Source organism: Ipomoea triloba, chromosome 14 (genome assembly GCF_003576645.1).
Source record: "Ipomoea triloba cultivar NCNSP0323 chromosome 14, ASM357664v1".
Taxonomy (NCBI): domain Eukaryota; kingdom Viridiplantae; phylum Streptophyta; class Magnoliopsida; order Solanales; family Convolvulaceae; genus Ipomoea; species Ipomoea triloba.
This window is the reverse complement of record NC_044929.1, coordinates 9,500,028-9,516,894: the sequence shown is the minus strand read 5'-3', so window position 1 is coordinate 9,516,894 and position 16,867 is coordinate 9,500,028. Positions and strand designations below refer to the sequence as shown.

At 37.6% G+C, this 16,867-nt stretch overlaps 1 protein-coding gene and 1 long non-coding RNA gene across 4 annotated transcripts; both read left to right on the top strand.

The window, feature by feature from the left end:
* The first annotated feature begins 1,220 nt into the window (after window positions 1–1,220).
* On the top strand, window positions 1,221–1,706 carry LOC116003914. The gene has a single exon (XM_031243855.1). It carries the CDS (start codon window positions 1,221–1,223, stop codon window positions 1,704–1,706), a length of 486 nt encoding a protein of 161 aa, XP_031099715.1.
* Window positions 1,707–3,186: 1,480 nt separating this feature from the next.
* LOC116005329 lies at window positions 3,187–7,301 on the top strand. Of its 3 annotated transcripts, none has more exons than XR_004094952.1 (6): window positions 3,187–3,483; window positions 4,325–4,447; window positions 4,523–4,581; window positions 4,763–4,971; window positions 5,939–6,792; window positions 7,038–7,301. It is a non-coding gene; the product is annotated as an uncharacterized LOC116005329 (long non-coding RNA). The 3 variants fall into 3 exon arrangements; XR_004094951.1 differs by lacking the exon at window positions 4,325–4,447 and having other exon boundaries at window positions 3,211–3,483; window positions 5,939–6,020; window positions 6,712–6,792; XR_004094950.1 differs by lacking the exon at window positions 4,325–4,447 and having other exon boundaries at window positions 3,192–3,483.
* Window positions 7,302–16,867: the final 9,566 nt, after the last annotated feature.

The window sequence follows — 16,867 nt, the reverse complement described above, 5'->3', positions numbered from 1 at the left end:
ATGTCACTAAAACGATATCGTTCTTGTCGAATTGAGTCATTGAACTAAAAAAGTATGCAATCGAACCATCAAACAAGCAAAATATGTGCAATTGTAACATTTTCTAATTTATTTAATTTGAGTTGAAAACATTTAATCTTTCATCTCAACTAGTATGACAAAGAAAAGGGTCACACTTGTGTGAGACCGTCTCACGGATTCTTATTCGTGAGACGGGTCGGGTCGGGTCAAAGCACTATGCAAATGTTATACTTATATGCTCAAATATAACACTAGCCAAGAATACAATTTTTGTTACTTATAAGAGAAAAAGTAATACATTTTTCATAATAAGTAATGTTGACAAGTACCCCTTACTTATAAGGGCAAATATAATACTTTTGAGGAAAAATGTAATACTTTTAAATCGAAATGTAAAAGTATTGTATTTTTCCTTAAAAGTATTACATTTATCCTTATAAGTAATAAAAATTTTATTTCTGATTAGTATTACATTTGAGCATATAAGTATGACATTTGTGCATATAAGTGTTACATTTGTATCTTGACCCGACCCGACCTGTCTCATGGTGAGACGGTTTCACACAAGTTTTTGCCCAAAGAAAATGATGACTCTTGATATGTATCATGTTAGCAATATAATCGAATTTTTACCAGGAGAAATTGAAAAAATGTTTAAATTCATATATTTTGCTTGATTGATAGTTTAATACAGGCTTGCTATCTTCCATGGTCCAATTACATAGAAGCAATAAATTTAGTGACTTAATACTTTTTCGTAAATAATATTACTTCTTTTTTTTTTTGGAAGACGTAAATAATATTACTAGTCATAGGATTTCAAGAGGATTTATTGGTATAAAAAATAATTAAAAAATAAACTGAAGTAGAATATAAGGCAAATGGCTATGCTTATTGACAGCAGGCAGCAGCCAAACGGGCCCTAGTAGTGAATTGCACGTTCCATAAAAAAATGAAAATGAAAAATAAAAAATGCGAATGATACGTCGATACGTTTAGCAGTTTCCGTCTACAAATAGTATACTGAGTGACCCAAATTGCAGTCTCCCTATATTACGTCTCTATCTATCAATTTTTTTGTGAATTGAATTTCATTTTTATACGCGTCCTTTCGGTTTTCCATTCGAAATCACCAAAACCCTTTGTTCAATTTTTCGGATTGAATCTGGGGATTGCGGTTATGGTAATTTGGTAGCGGGATGAGTGAGCAAGTTGTGATCGATTCGCCGGGGGCGACCCGGCGGCAGCCGTTGCTGGCGGAGAGGATGAGGAGTGCGGGGGAAGAGGAAAAGCGCGGAAGCGCCGTGATGATAGGGGACTTTGCGGGCGGCACGGCGGCGTGCGCGATGGTGTGCTGCTGCTGCCCTTGCGCCGCCTTGCATTTCCTCGTCACGGCGGTTTACAAGGTGCCGGCGGGGCTTTTGCGGAAGGCGTGGCGGAAGAAGAAAAAGAAGCGGCTGATGAGGAAGAAGACGAAGCTGATGATGGTGGAAAATGGGTCCCAGACCGCCATGGTCGCCGCCGCCGCGGATGACAGCAACAAAGGACGCTCGTCCGGCACGGCCTGTTACGACGAATTTGACGACGGCAGCAGTGCGGCCACCGAAGACGGCTTCGAAACGGAGATGTGGGACCGGTTCCACGAAGGTGGATTCTGGAGGAGTTCATTGGACAGAGAGGGCTGATTGTGATTGTGATTGTTTGGTAGATTCTTCTGGTAACTATATATATTCCTTCAAAAAAAACATTCCGGCCGGCCGGCCATTTTTCTGCCGGATTTTGGTATAGAGACAAAATGGGATTTGTCTTATATGCACCTTGTATATACGAGAACATACAACAAATTTCACAAATTAAAGGTGTTCTTGATCTTGGACTTGTGTACGAACGATTTAATAGAAACTTATAATGCATAAAATTCCTATAAAAAACTGGTTTGCATAATGTAGTCATGATGATGTTTACACCTTATGTTTGTGTTAATTCTTAATTGATTCATACAAGAGAATAGTCTATATGTGTGTGCCTTTTATATTTTTTTTGAAACTGTGCCTTATTATATTGAGTATTATTAACTACTTTATATTGAGTATTATTAACCAGTTAAATTTAGTTCAGTCAATTTGATTGAGTACTAAGAATATGAGTACCTGGACTATTAACCACGCAGAACCTGTTCGGTATGCTATAGTTTCTTTGCGAAACACAATTACATTGTAACATTATTCTTGATGATTATTATTATCAAAAGACATTTTAATTTTTAATCTTTCAATTCTCAAAAACTCTATTTATACCTACTAAATAATGTAATTTGATTTTACAGTATTACAATTCTTTTTATATAATTCCTTTCCTCCTTAAGGTCATTTCTAATAGTGTTTTTGACAATTTATATAGCTGAGAATACACATAAGTAAGATATTTTAAAATAAGTATATACAGAACATGTGTATTATGTTATGAATTTATGTGTACCATATAATTCTGTGCATTATAAACATGAATTATGTACTTATACAATCGAGAGAAGAAATGGAGTTCTTATAAGAGGTGTGGTATTCTGAAAAAGATTGGGCTAAAATAAGAGGTGTGGTATTCTGAAAAAGATTGGGCTAAAATCTCCTGACAATTAAAAATCACAATTATTGACATGGGGTGTTCTTTCCCGAAGCCCCCGCCTCTAATATTTCAAATCGGATCTACGTAAAAGGCATGAGTACCTTTTACACCCAGTTCGGTGTGCAACATGAATATTAATCTAACTTAAATTAAAAAAATCCAAATATTTCATTGAAGACTTTTGTGGCTTTCATGTAGGTTCTAGAATTTGGTAGGAACTGAATTGAAGTCAAGTGGATATTTTTAAAGGGTTTATGGTCTTAGTTTTCTCACCAATGCAAACCATATATAATTTTGTAGCCAGCCCTAAATCTAATCAACCAACTTACATTAATTTCTTTATTGTCTTCCCTATTGGCTATTGAAGCAGGCTTTGCCTACAACCACATAAAAACTCTACTAACGAACTTTGTGCCACCAATGGCTTCCTAAATCTAATACGTACTAATATTGTTGCAAACATGTAAAATGGACTCACTCACTAATATAAAATGGATCAAAAATAGAGGACAATTTGCGTCGCGTAAAGTGACGCGCTGACATTTTTTGTTAAAATGTCGAATATTTATTTATTTTTTATTTATTTTTTAAATATGAACCAGCTGATAGCCGTAACACCAGCTGCGCCCGAAGTGCCCCACTTCCGACGCAGCTGCTTATTTTTTCTTTTTTAAATTAAAATGTTTAGATCTGGATTCAATCTCACCATCGCCGCACCATCTTTAACTCCAAACACCATCTGCGAGCACCACCACCGTCCGCCTCCACCGCAGCCACCACCACCGTCCGCCATTTCCCCCTCCACCGTCAGCCACCCTCGTTGTGTTATGTGATTTTCAGGTATGAACCCTCTAAACCTTCTGTTACTTCAATATTATTGTAATTTGATTTTTCTTCTAAAAAAGAATTCAATAACAATCCTTGTTATTACAGAGACAATGGTGAGAAAAATGAACCAAGCCCTGTTTGTTGTGGAAATTTTAGCATTAGAGCTAGTTCCTAGTAGTTTCTGTTTGCTCAGTTTGCTATGGAATCAGTACGGGAATGACTATTTAACTTTAATTTTTTTTTTCCTGATGATTTTTACTAAAATATTTCAAAGAAGAAAAATAAATGGTATTAAGATTTTGCCAGGTATGATGCTGTAAATAGAAATTCATTGCCACATAGACACATAGTTGTGCTTTTCCCTAGGGTATTGCCCTCAATCACATAACAATTGTTCAATTCTCACTTTTTTTGGGATGGGTAAAAACGCTTTTTATTCTCACTTCTCAGCAGATTCTGTGGCTTTGTAGATGGATATCTGTTTGTCTTTACAGAATTCCTTTGCTTTTCAGACATCTAATTGTAAATACTTGGAACTGACTGTTGCATGATTATTTTTACCACAGAAGTTGCTGAAAACTATAATTAAATGTTATAGTTGTATGCAATATTGACTTAGATTCTGGTGGTTCACTTGATGAGTATCTTGTATTTTTGTATTTGCATACAGAATATCTGTGAAAAAGCTTTCGTTTAGCAAATTACTTGAATGTGTTGATTAAAAGAGATTTATGCTTTTATTTGGGTATGAAAGTGTAATTGGAGAGCAGAAATTCTTTGTTGTGAGCATATCATTAGTAAATTGTCTCTAAGTGTGATCTGCCTTATTTCTTTCCTCTTCCTATATTTGCAGCTTTCTTTGTCTGGAAATTATTCATCATTGCACGTAAAGTGCAATCAGCCTTCTTTTTTCCTCTTCCTATATTAGCAGTTTTCTATGTCTGGATGCTATCCCTATCACTGAACTTGCTACAAGGTGCATTATCACCCACAATGTGATTTCTACAAACACGTAACTGAGATAAATAACCACGGAATGCTCTGCATGCAGGCTGTTGATAGGATTGATCCTAGTGCATGGGAATATTCATGCTTGGCTTCAACTCAAAGGTAACTCTCAAATGTGCTGTGCCATGATGTTGATTTGAAATGATTTCATTTGCATGGCAATTCATCTATCTGTATTATCAGCTAGAAAAAACTGCTTCCTATTGATCTTGGTAGTGGCCTAAATTTGTTGGGTATATGTATTTTCTCACACTTTTTTTTGTACTGTCCCTGTGCTTGAAAGGTTATCAAACTCTTAGCCAATATATTGAAGAAGGCATGTTAGGTGCTGGTGCTTATGTGGCAAGAATCTCGGATTATGTCCTTGTTGTGCAGCAACAGTGCTCAATTCATACTCTCATCTCAAATCACGGGATCAGTTCCTATGAATGGAATCTCAAGGGGTACTTCTAACACCAGATTGAATCTCGCATCACTGGTTTATGGAAATAGGTACAGAGCCAGTTTGCTGGCAGTCCTTAATTATACTTGAAATAATTCTTGATGACAGTTTACTACTCTGTACTAGCTAGCCTATGGTTAAACTTTGAGTCTCATGCATAGTAAAACATTTCCAACCTTTTTCGTTACACAAGGCGTTGATTCTTATATTTTTCTGCTCATAGCATTATAATGAGTGCTCTTTAACCCATTGCATAAACTTTGTTGAGAGATAATAACTAGGCATCTCTTTTTCAGGTTCGGAAAAACTTTAGATTCCAGATCTTAAAAATACGTCATTTTCCACTCAGTCATAGTCTAACATTCAACATTTTGTATATTGTCCAGTCATAGTATTTTACTTTTCTTTCATTAGCTATCCATAACTATTGATTAGTGGTCACTAAAGAGAAGCTAGTTTTCACACTCTTTAACAGTTTGCACATGACTGCTGGATGCAAATTAAGAACAGGAATGCTCAATATTGGGTGTGAGATAATTGCTGCTGAATTCAATACAGTTGGGCATCCCCTTGGACAGTATTTGCTTGCTTATATGATCTGGAAAATATGAAAATTGAGGAACTCCCTAGCTTTGAATGAAGTTGCCAACTTGCCAACTTGCCAACTTGGACTATTGAAAGAAATCACTGTTGTTTATTACTTTGAACTGCACAAGACTAGTTTGAGATTTAATATGTGGGTTTAGATTTGTAGTGTGCATACTATGTTTTGTGGAGATTTAGCTGTAATAATCTTAAATTAAGCCTTGCAAGCTGCTTTTGTTAGAATAGGCTCCTTGTTGAATTATTCTGGCATACAAGAGTAATAGATTAGTAGAGTTAGGTCCTGATAAGGATATTGGAATTGACTTACAGACTAAGAGATTTCTAGTTTTTCAAATCAATTTGGGACATTTTTCGCTAGCATTAAGCCATATTGTTTATTCTTAAAGCATTTAACTGAATTAAATTATGCAGGTGTCAGGCTTAAAGTCTATTACTTCTAAGCACCTGGCTTTGGCAAGTCAAGTAATCAGTTTCACATATGCTATTATACCTGGTATGTGATGCTGGATTAATTAATTGCCGATAATTCTAATTGATAGTGTTAATACTCACTTATGTTGGTCGGTTGCTCTGAGTACTGTCTTACGGTCGGTGGGTCGGACAGTAGGAAAGCCCACTGCCGACCCGCCGAGCCGTTAATGCTCACCGTATTTAACGTTATCACTAATCTTTTCTATACGCACACAAAGCCATGCAATATATGTATGCTTCTTGATGACTTGTCTCATTTCATCTCATTTATTATTCATTTTAGTTACTTGGTACTTTCTAGCATCTCTGCTCATTTTCATGCTTAAAATATGTTATAGTTAGTATGGTTTGAGTGGATATAAGGTCCAGTTATGACTTATGACTAACATGGCAGGCTTTTTCCCCTTTTCTAATGATTGGCTCTACTCCTTAACTTCTCCTCCTGTCTGCCCAGTTTTCGGCTCTACAAACCGTCAATAGGATATGTTCTTGTTTTGTTTAAACTTTGGCAGAATTGATGCATTCATTTTTGTTTGCTTATAAGATTTTACGCACGGCTCTACAAACCGTCAAACACTGCCCAGTTGTTCTTGGATTCTTTTCCAGCTATATCAGCGGCAAGAAAGGGAGTCAGCGATGCTTGCAAAGAAGCAAAAGACCTATGGCTCATATATTAACATCTTACGTTGTTTTGACTGAATGTGATGTTGCAGAAAATTAAGGAAGCGGAAGAGGCAAGACGAGTCAGGGGACGAACTTCTGAAGAAGAGGATGATGGTGCTGATAGTTCTGAGGTACTTATATATTTTGTGATTCCATAAACTAATGTGAGTAATGTCCATTGTTTTTGCCACCTTTCTGACAGATATAGTTCACTCTGTACTTGAATCAGTGTAGCAGTGTATGCTTTCATAATGTGACTTTCATAAAATTACTTCTTCTAATACTTGTTTGAATCAGTGTAGCAGTGTTTAATTCCCATAACAAGACTTGAGGTAGACAATTTTTTTATTTACTTGCTCTCTTCTATGCACAACAGAGGAGAGAATTAGGAGATCTGATGAAGATGAACGTTATTGGGGCAGAAGGAAGCAAGATGCAGAAGAATCAGCGTGGTCGGATAATTCTACTCATGTAATATCACAGTTAGCCCATTGTTTTAGTGAGTGCATATTGTTGATACTCTTTTTGGATAGTTTTCTTACCTATATATCTCTGAACTAGTATATTTATTTTGTGCTATAGATGCAAAACGAATTGTTTATAGTTTTCTTACTATTAGAATAAAGAAGTAATCCTTACATATTGATAGAGTCTGATCTGAATTCTGATTTATATTTAGATATTTTGTGCATAGGACAGACTTTGTAAATGCTATGATGCTGAAGCTGTGTATATAGTAATACGTTATAACAAAAAAATTATTTTTTTTTAGAAAAGACTATCTGCGTCGGATCCTGGGAAGAATCAAACGCAGATTGTTAATTAAAAAAATAAAAGTCTCCGGACGCAGATAGTCGGGACCAATTGTGTCTATGGCATATGCGTCTGGAGTACTCCGGACGCAAAAAGTCCAAAACTCCAGACACAAATGTCCCTTTTTATACTAGTGACTTTATTTCTTCCAAAAGGTTGAATAATCCCCAACCTTAAAGGCTCACTTTACTTTATTTCTTCCATTCCCCAGCCCTAAAGGCCCCCCCGCCCCGACCCGGCTAGACCTTTGCTTATTACACACAAGGAGTCCCCTCACTTTGAGAGGTTGCTCCCACGCTGACGCTGGTGAAACTCGATCCCTGATCTTTCTTCCCAAACTTTACCCATGTGACCAATTGAGTTTTCCATGCCGGCAACTCACACTATACTTCACACCACCTAATCTTGTATATCCCTCACCAAAATTTACACATTTTATTGACAAACACTTCCCATACCATCATGCCCGTTGTTGATAGATAGGGTGATAATTTACATTCGTTCCGTGAATTTTCATTTTTTTTTACAACCAAACGTGAAAGTTATTATTATATTAAAACCTTTCGAAAAAGAAAGAACGAATACAATAGGGGATCAACGTCCCATGTTATAGAATCAAACTGAGAGCCAGCCGCCCTAGCTAAAGTGTGGGCAACTTGGTTCGCTGACCTACGAATAAAAGTTAAAGAAATAGAGCCAAAACTCTTAATCAAATCGTTACATTCATGGATAGCATAGCCTAAGTGAGTGTGGTTCACACTTGAATTTCTCAACTCGTTGATGGTATTTTGGCAGTCTGTTTCCATCCTTAGGCATCTAATGTTTTGGTTTTTTACCCAAGATAGGGCCTCTTTACAACTCATAGCTGCAGCAAAAGCCGGATGCTGAGGGCAATTGATGATACCATTAATGGCAGCCACAAAAGACCCATTATTGGCCAGTAAAACCGCGCCAAAAGTAACCTTATTATCTTGTGGGAAGAGGGCTACATCAACCTGGCAGACAAAAGAACCTGCAGCAGCTGAACTGGCCTCATGATTTGAGGTCTATATGGTCTGAGTCTTGCTTCTAGTTGCTAGTTAACTCGCATGTTGTGCCTCTACTGACCTCCAAACTGCCATGGGAGTGTAGGGGGTATTCTCCCATTTAAGTAAATTCCTAGCATGCCATATTGAGCTAAAGATGAAGGCCATAAGAACAGCTGCATCTCGATTGTTACCACCTACAGCGTGTTTGGTTTGTGGAAAAGGTCAGGAATGGAATACCAATCCCGAGAATAGACTTATTCCACTGTTTGGTTCGTCATTCTATTCCTAGGAATAGCATTCCCGGGAATGAGCTATTTCCTTTGTAGGGGGAATAGCCATCTTAGGGGACCCCCTAGTATTAGCTATTCTCAAGTATTTGGGAATAGCTTTTATACTATAATACTGAAAATGCCATTTTATATTATATAATAATTCTTAATATATATATATATATATATATATATATATATATATATATATATATATATATTTAATGTAAGTAATAATAATAATAATAATAATACATTTTTTATATAGGGGTATTTATGTCTTTTAAACACAATTCATTTCTATTCCTTAAACTAACCAAACATTGGAATTACATTCCTAAAGTCTATTCCTTTGGTGAACCAAACAATAGAATACAATTTCTATTCTATTCCATCACCTATGAAATACTATTCCTATTCCCTTAAAATTCATTCCTTGAGCCAAACATGCTGTTAATGCATTCTTGAGCCATTGATTAAAGGTCATTATTCTAGCCATTTCGACACAAGGAGAGAAACTCCAAACATTGCGAGCAGTTCTGCATTGAATCAGGATATGGTCTAGTGTCTCGTCTTCCTTGTTACAGCATGTGCAAATAGGATCAACATCAACACCCCTCCGAATTAACTTGTCTGAAGTTGGAAGCACTCTCCTTGTAGTTTGCCATAAGAAGTTTTTTAGCCTGGGAGGAATATTAAGTTGCCAAATGCCATTCCAACTAGTGAAGGAGCCCTGTGGGAATTGCGCTTCGCTTTGTAATGAACGATACCCAGAATTCGTAGTATAGCAGCCCCTGAGATCGTCACTCCAATAATATGCATCATCAAAGTTTGAATTGAAAGAGACTTTCAAGATTTTAGTCTGGTCTCTTTCATTAAACAGCATGTCAAGCAGACCAGTATCCTAATTTGTTCTATTAGGTAACATTAAGACATCGACTATAGCATTATTCTAGAGAGGGTGAGGGGGTGACACCAAACATGGATTAGCATAATCAAGAAGCTATGGGGACTTCCAGATAGGAGTAGCTTTTCCATTTCCCACCCTTATGCGTAAACCACCAGACAACACATGCCTACCATAAAAAATACTCCTCCATGCGAAGCTGGGAATGTGGCCAATGGTGGCATCCAGAAAGTCAGAATCCAGGAAGTACTTGGCTTTCAGTAATCTAGCCACAAGGCTTGATGGGTTAGTAATCAACCTCTACCCTTGCTTCGCAAGCATAGCTAGATTGAAGTTATGCATACTATTAAGGAATAACATTAGTTAGCTTTATTCCTTCTATTTCTGTGTATCTTGTTTCAATCTATGGTTGTTTTCCTTTACCTAAGATCATGGGTTGCCACCACCATGCTTTGTATGCACTGTATAAATAGATGGCTTCTGCTTCAATAATATCAATTAATCTATTTTCCCTTTCTATATTGAATATTCTTCATGGTATAAAAAACCAGCAATCTCTAAGGGGATTTTTTTTTGTTTCCCCTTCCTACCAACCTGTCATTACAATGACATCAATTACTGCTCAAACTTCAATTGTTCAATTGAATGCCCCTACCCACTTTCCCATTAAATTAACTGCATCCAACTTTGCTGTTTGGAGCAAACAGATTACAACTACTCTCACTGGGCTATATTTGGTTGGATATATTGATGATACCTTCACTGTACCAGAACGCAAAGTCACTAATCCACTCTATACGACGTGGTTTCGACAAGACCAAATATTAATCAATGCCATCTTAGGCAGCTGTTTTGATAAAATTCAGCCCCTACTATCTTCCGCATCCACATCGTCTGATGCATGGAAGCGATTGAACTCCAGTTACGCTAGTGCTTCACATTCACGAATTGTGTCACTCAAAGCTAAACTAGCGAAAAATCCCAAGGGAAGCAGATCAGTTGCTGATTATTTACAAGACATGAGTTCAATTGCAGATGATCTTGCACTAGCACAAAATCTAGTTAGTGAAGAAGATCTTGTTGTTCATGTCCTCTCACAAGTAGGAGATGAATTTAATCGCGTTGTCCCTGCTCTACGAATACGTGAAACACCAATTTCTTTCGCAGAAATGTCAGAAGTATTATTGGAGTTTGAAAGGTTACAACATGAAAATAACTCTGCCCAACAGACACTTCTTGCTACAGCTAATTTCACGCAGAGACAAAATAGAAAATTTCAACCTGGACGATCAGCACAATAATGGAAATTCATCATTTCGCCAAGGATGGCCGAATCAATCTCAACCACATCCAGACCGAAATACTAATGTGTGCAACTTTTGTCGTCTCATAGGTCATGAGACACGGGACTGTCGAAAGTTGGCACGTTTTTTAAAAAATAATAATGTCTCTACTAGCACCAGTTTCAATGCAAAACCTGCCAACACAACTATGGCAACCACCCCAACTCAACAACCTTGGATTTTTTATAGTGGTGCGTCTCACCATGCCACCTCTACTCCATCAGTGCTACAATCGTTTACAGATTACTAAGGGCTGGATGAGATTCACTTGGGTGACAGTAAAAGCCTATAAATAACCCACACTGGACACACACTTTTTCCCACTCCTCATCATTCTCTTACTTTATCCAATGTTCTTTGTGTTCCAAAATTGCAAAAAAAAAAACTTAGTTTCTATTTCTAAGTTATGTCGTTCTAACAATGTTTCTGTTGAATATTTTTCTTCCCATTTTATTGTGAATGATCGGTTCACGGGAGCGCCTCTAATGCGGGGAACGAACATGCATGATGTGTACTGCGCTCCTTTAGTTTGTCCACTCTAAATCAACTCAACCGTCAGCCCGTCAGTTGCTTCCTGGCATCATGTCTGCGGACATCTTTCGAATAAAATTCTTAGGACAATTATGAAAACTAACAACAATGATTGTGATTCTATATCTTGTTTTAATTGTTCCTCTTGTGGAGTAAATAAAGGCCATAAACTACCATTCTATGAAAATTCCTTGTCCAGTAAAAAGCCTTTGGAACTTGTTTATACAGATGTTTGGAGTACGTCAATTAATCTATTTTCCCTTTCTCTATTGAATACTCTTCACATACTCCTGAAACCCATGCCACCCATCTTCTTGGGTGCACTTAATCGTTCTCACGAAATCCACCTAATGCCCCTGCTGCTATAGTTTCTACCCTTCCACCAAAAACCGTTCATCAAGGCTTCGAGTTCTGAATAGAGGGTAGTAGGGAGAAGGAAGACACTTATTGCATAAGTCAGCATTGCTTGTGCCACCGTTTTTTAGAGCACTTCCCTACTGGCTGATGATAGAAACCTCTTGTTCCACGAATTAAGTCTAGTTTGGATTTTATCGCCAATATATGCAAACAAAGATCTTTTATTTCTACCAGAAATTTCAGGGAACCCCAAGTACTTGCCTATTCCATTTGTAACACTAACATTGAAAATTTGTGCAACACAATGCTTAGCAGAAGGAAACGTGTTTCTACTAAAGGTTATAGCAGACTTCTAGTAACTAGTTAACAGTCTGACCGAAACAGCATTCGTAAGTCTCTAAACATCGCTTTCACTATATTAGCTTCATCACATGTGGCTTAAAAGAACAATAAGCTATCATCGGCAAAGAACAAATGCGAGATGGGAGGTGCATTTCTTGAGATTGTGCAACCATGAACACTTCCAGCAACTGTAGCCTCTTGTAACAACAGTGGCAATCCTTCAGAGCATATGATAAAGAGATATGGGGAGAGAGGATCACCTTAACGTAGGCCGCATGATGAACAAATGAAGTTTGTTAAATGTCCATTAACTTTGAAGTTATACTTGGCTTGCATAACACACTGCATTAGTAATTGACTCCATTTTGAAGGAAAACCAAGTGCCTTTAGCATAGCCTTCAAATAGTTCCATTCAACACGGTCATATGTTTTTTGCCCACCCATCCTTACCTTTGGTCTTCCGCTTAAGATAGTGTTTGATATCAACAGCCATAATAACATTGTCTGTAATTAAACGACCAGGTATAAAAGCACTTTGAGCCTCAGAAATCAAATCCTGCATAATTGGTTTCAATCTGTTGGCAAGAACCTTAGCTAGCAATGGCCTTATATGTGATATTGCATAGAGCTATCGGTCTACGGTCCCCCACTATTTCGGGAGGCTGGTTTTTGGGGATAAGTGTTATAGTAGCATCACAAAGCTCAGCAGGGAAAGCTCTTTCCATTAAACATTGCAAAATAAAAGTTGTAACATCATGAACAATAATAGCACAATGGTGTTGGAAAAAAACGGGATTTATACCATCCAGTCCGGGAGACTTATCCGGATGCATAGAGAAGATAGCAATTCAGACTCCTCAGTAGTGAACGGGGCCATGAGAGACTCCCTGTGACTTTGTGTGATCCACGATTGAAGTGTTGTTGTAGGCAACGCACTAGCTGAACCATTTGTAGCAAAAATATTGTGGAAGTAGGAGATAATAACATGTTTCCGTTACCACTTTCTTAAACAAAGCTCGCCATGAATTCGTTACCATTACCTGGTCAAGTTCCTCTACCACAAATGCAGTGGCACCTCTGCCCTTCTCCCAAGTAAAGGGGTATCATATCAAGCCCAGATCAAATATCTCACACTCATCAAGCGCTTCCCGAAAATTGTTCATAAGTTGAGTTGTGTGGGGGTTTCACCGAGCTTTTTAGAATGCAATAAAATCTCATTGAAGTCACCAATGACTAACCATGGCAAATCTGACCTTGGCTTTAAATCTTTAAGGAGCTGCCATGACTCTCATCTACGTGACCTTTCCAGCTACCCATAAAAACCAGTCAACCTCCAATTAGGTGATCCCAGAATGGTAACTTCAACATCAATATAATATGGTTACGAGAGTAGTGCAAGTCATCCACTACGTCCTATACTTTCCACGTAAAATAGACCATCGTAACCAAGCTTATTCCTCGACTTTTTTGCATGGGTGCGGTTAACCTTCGTTTCAATGAGAATGACAAAGGCGGGTAATTTCTTGGACGTAAGGTCCATGATTTCACGAATTGTGCGTGAGTTACCTATCCCACGACAGTTTCAACTTATCACACTCATTGCAACTTGTGGGATCGGGACTCAGATCCTGTCGAAGACATAGAATTATGAACCTCTTCCATAGGTTGATCGAAAACCTAACCTTTGGGTGGAGAAACCTACATGTTACGTTAGCTCTTCCATAGGTTGATCAACTTTGATGAAGGAGCCTAGGAAGTTTCCAATCTGCTCAAAGATGGCATCTGTAGCATATCCATAACTTCCGAGATTTATTGGGAAAATTTGGTAAGGTATTTTGATTCTATTTTCTTCAGATATGTAGTTCAATAAGTGTAGAACCTGCATATAAAATTTCATAATGATCGGAGTAGTATAAGTATGGTTTTCGAATTTTTTTTCAAAACTGGTCCACAGAGAAAAAAATTCTGGACAGCACACTGCCAAGGGCAAAAATGGAATTTTCTGTGTTTATTCGCGAACCAAAATGACCAAAACTTTTTATGGACATCAAGTACTATAAATTGGGGTTCTACCATAAAAATTTCAAGTGAAAAAGAGTTCGGGAATTATTTTTACCGGCTCAATCTTTCGGACTGCACTGTTTGTACTGCCCGGAACTGGTAGATTGTGATGGACGCGACCCTGGACGCGCGTCCATAGCGTGTCCAGTGGAGTCCAGTAGGTTCAGAACTAGGCAGAACCCGTGGACGCGGTAACGGACGCCCGTCCACCGGGCGTCCAAGGGCGCGAAAGTAAGATTAAATGGTGTAAGCTTGATTATTGACTATTGATGTTTAGATGATGTGGTTGTTTGATGTTCGTGAGATCAAAATAAGCTTTGATTATTGAGGTTTAGATGATGGGGTTGTAATGAACCTAAGAGGTTATAAGAATGATGATGATGTTATAACATGTTGATACATGGGTTATGAAATGGTGATAAAGTTAGGATAGTTATTACTGATGATTGTAATGATTATAGATAGTAATTAGAGCTTAATTAAGGACTTAGTAATTAATGATGGATTAACAGTGAAGTTCATGAGGTAATTAAGCTCTAATTATAGTGATTAAGGACTGATAATAGTTATTAAGGTTTAATGACTGGATGAATAGACGGAATGGTAATTAATATATTATCAAGGTGGGACTAATTATTTGAAGGATTATCTTTGGTGATTATTGTGAGATCTTTGTTATGGGCAATACTCTCTATTTGGTGGTTATGTTGAAAGATTGGAATTACTCCTTTAGTATATTGTAACCCCTCGGTTTTTCCGACAAAGTTAAGGTTCGAGAATGTATATATATATATTTTTAAGCTATGACATTTATGAGAAGGTCTCTCGGTGATCGAAAGAATTTTTTTTTCCTTACTAAGTTATTAATAAGCTGCGAACTACGTACCGGTCACGGACCGTAACATTTTTAAGGATGTAGATTCAATTCGAATTTTTCCTAGAAATTGGATTATTAAGTATCATACGATTAAGCCTGAACTTCTAGTTAGTTCGAGTAAAATTTTAAATGAACTGTAAGGGGTAAATTGTTACGAACCCTGTACCTATATTTCGCGAGATACCGAAAAAATTCCTAATTTTAGTGATTGGCGACGGGATTATTTTTAGAATAATTTTGGTGTTAGAATTTTCCCGAATTAAGCCATGATCGTCCGAACTTTTATCTGATTTGAACCCGAACTGGCAAAGATTAGATTTTTCTTCTTCAAGGAGCCATAGGGTATTGACATGTGGCATAACCCCAAGTGGATGATCACAATTAATGAAGCATTTAATGCTAGCATTAATGAGGTATGGGAATGTTGCACTTTGTTGCTTGATCTTCAAGACATAATCTACACTATCACACTCATCTTTCTCTCTCACTTTCGAACACACAAGGAAGAAAAGGAGGAAAAATATTAGTCTTCCATATTTGTGATCTAAGAACTCCTTAGGCATTTCTTCAACTCCAAGAACTCTACTATAGGTAAGAACTTCGGTTTTGTTCGGTTCAATCCCTCCTAAGACTTATGCTTGGACTTAAGATTTATGAAAACATTGTATTATGGTGTTTTGTTAGGATCTTTGGTGAAGGAATCCAAGGAAGGCATCATCAACTTGTACGGTTTTTAAGGTTTCTACAAAGGTAAGGAATCCCTTAAGTCGGTTCAATCACTTGGAGGTGAACAAATGCTAGTAAATTATATGACTAGGAATTTTACGTGGAAAATATGTGTTAAGTTGTGGATCTACAAGTTGGCTCAAAGAAATTACACTTTAATGTTTAGTAATTTTTGTATGCATGTTTATAGCTAGTTTATGCATGTATAGGTTGTATTTATGTCCATATAGGCTTATACTTGTGAAAATATTGAAAAAAAATCAAGTTAGTCTCTGGCAGTAACTTCCGAGATTTATTGGGAAAAATTGGTAAGGTATTTTGATCCTATTTTTTTTAGGCATGTAGTTCTATAAGTGTAGAACCCGCATATAAAATTTCATAATGATCGGAGTAGTATAAGTACGGTTTTCGAATTTTTTTCCAAAACTGGTCCAGAGAGAAAAATATTCTGGACAGCACACTGCCAAGGGCAAAAAGGGAATTTTCTGTGTTTATTCGTGGATCAAAATGACCAAAACTTTTTATGGACATCAAGTACTATAAGTTGGGGTTCTACCATAAAAATTTTAAGTGAAAAAGAGTTCGGGAACTATTTTTACCGGCTCAATCTTTCGGACTGCGCCAACTGAAATCTTCTGGCAGAGAGGCTGGACGCCGTCCGAACGCCTGCGTCCGCCGTGCGTCCGCTGGTGTGGCCAGCCGCGAGTCCGCGCGACGCGGACTCGTTTCGACTTGTTTTTTACCAAACTTTTCCCCGATGTTTTTAATCCCGAGTATTGCGATGTTTTGAAGGCCTACGGGCAATCGGCTGGGCGGTAGCCAGTGTGTTTGGGGCGGCCGGAGGCGGCGGGGACGGTACGTTCACTAAAGTTAGTCGACATGAGTGGTAGAGAAAAAAGGGAAGAATCCTAATGCTATATGATACCAAATAAACTGTGATTGTATTCTCTCT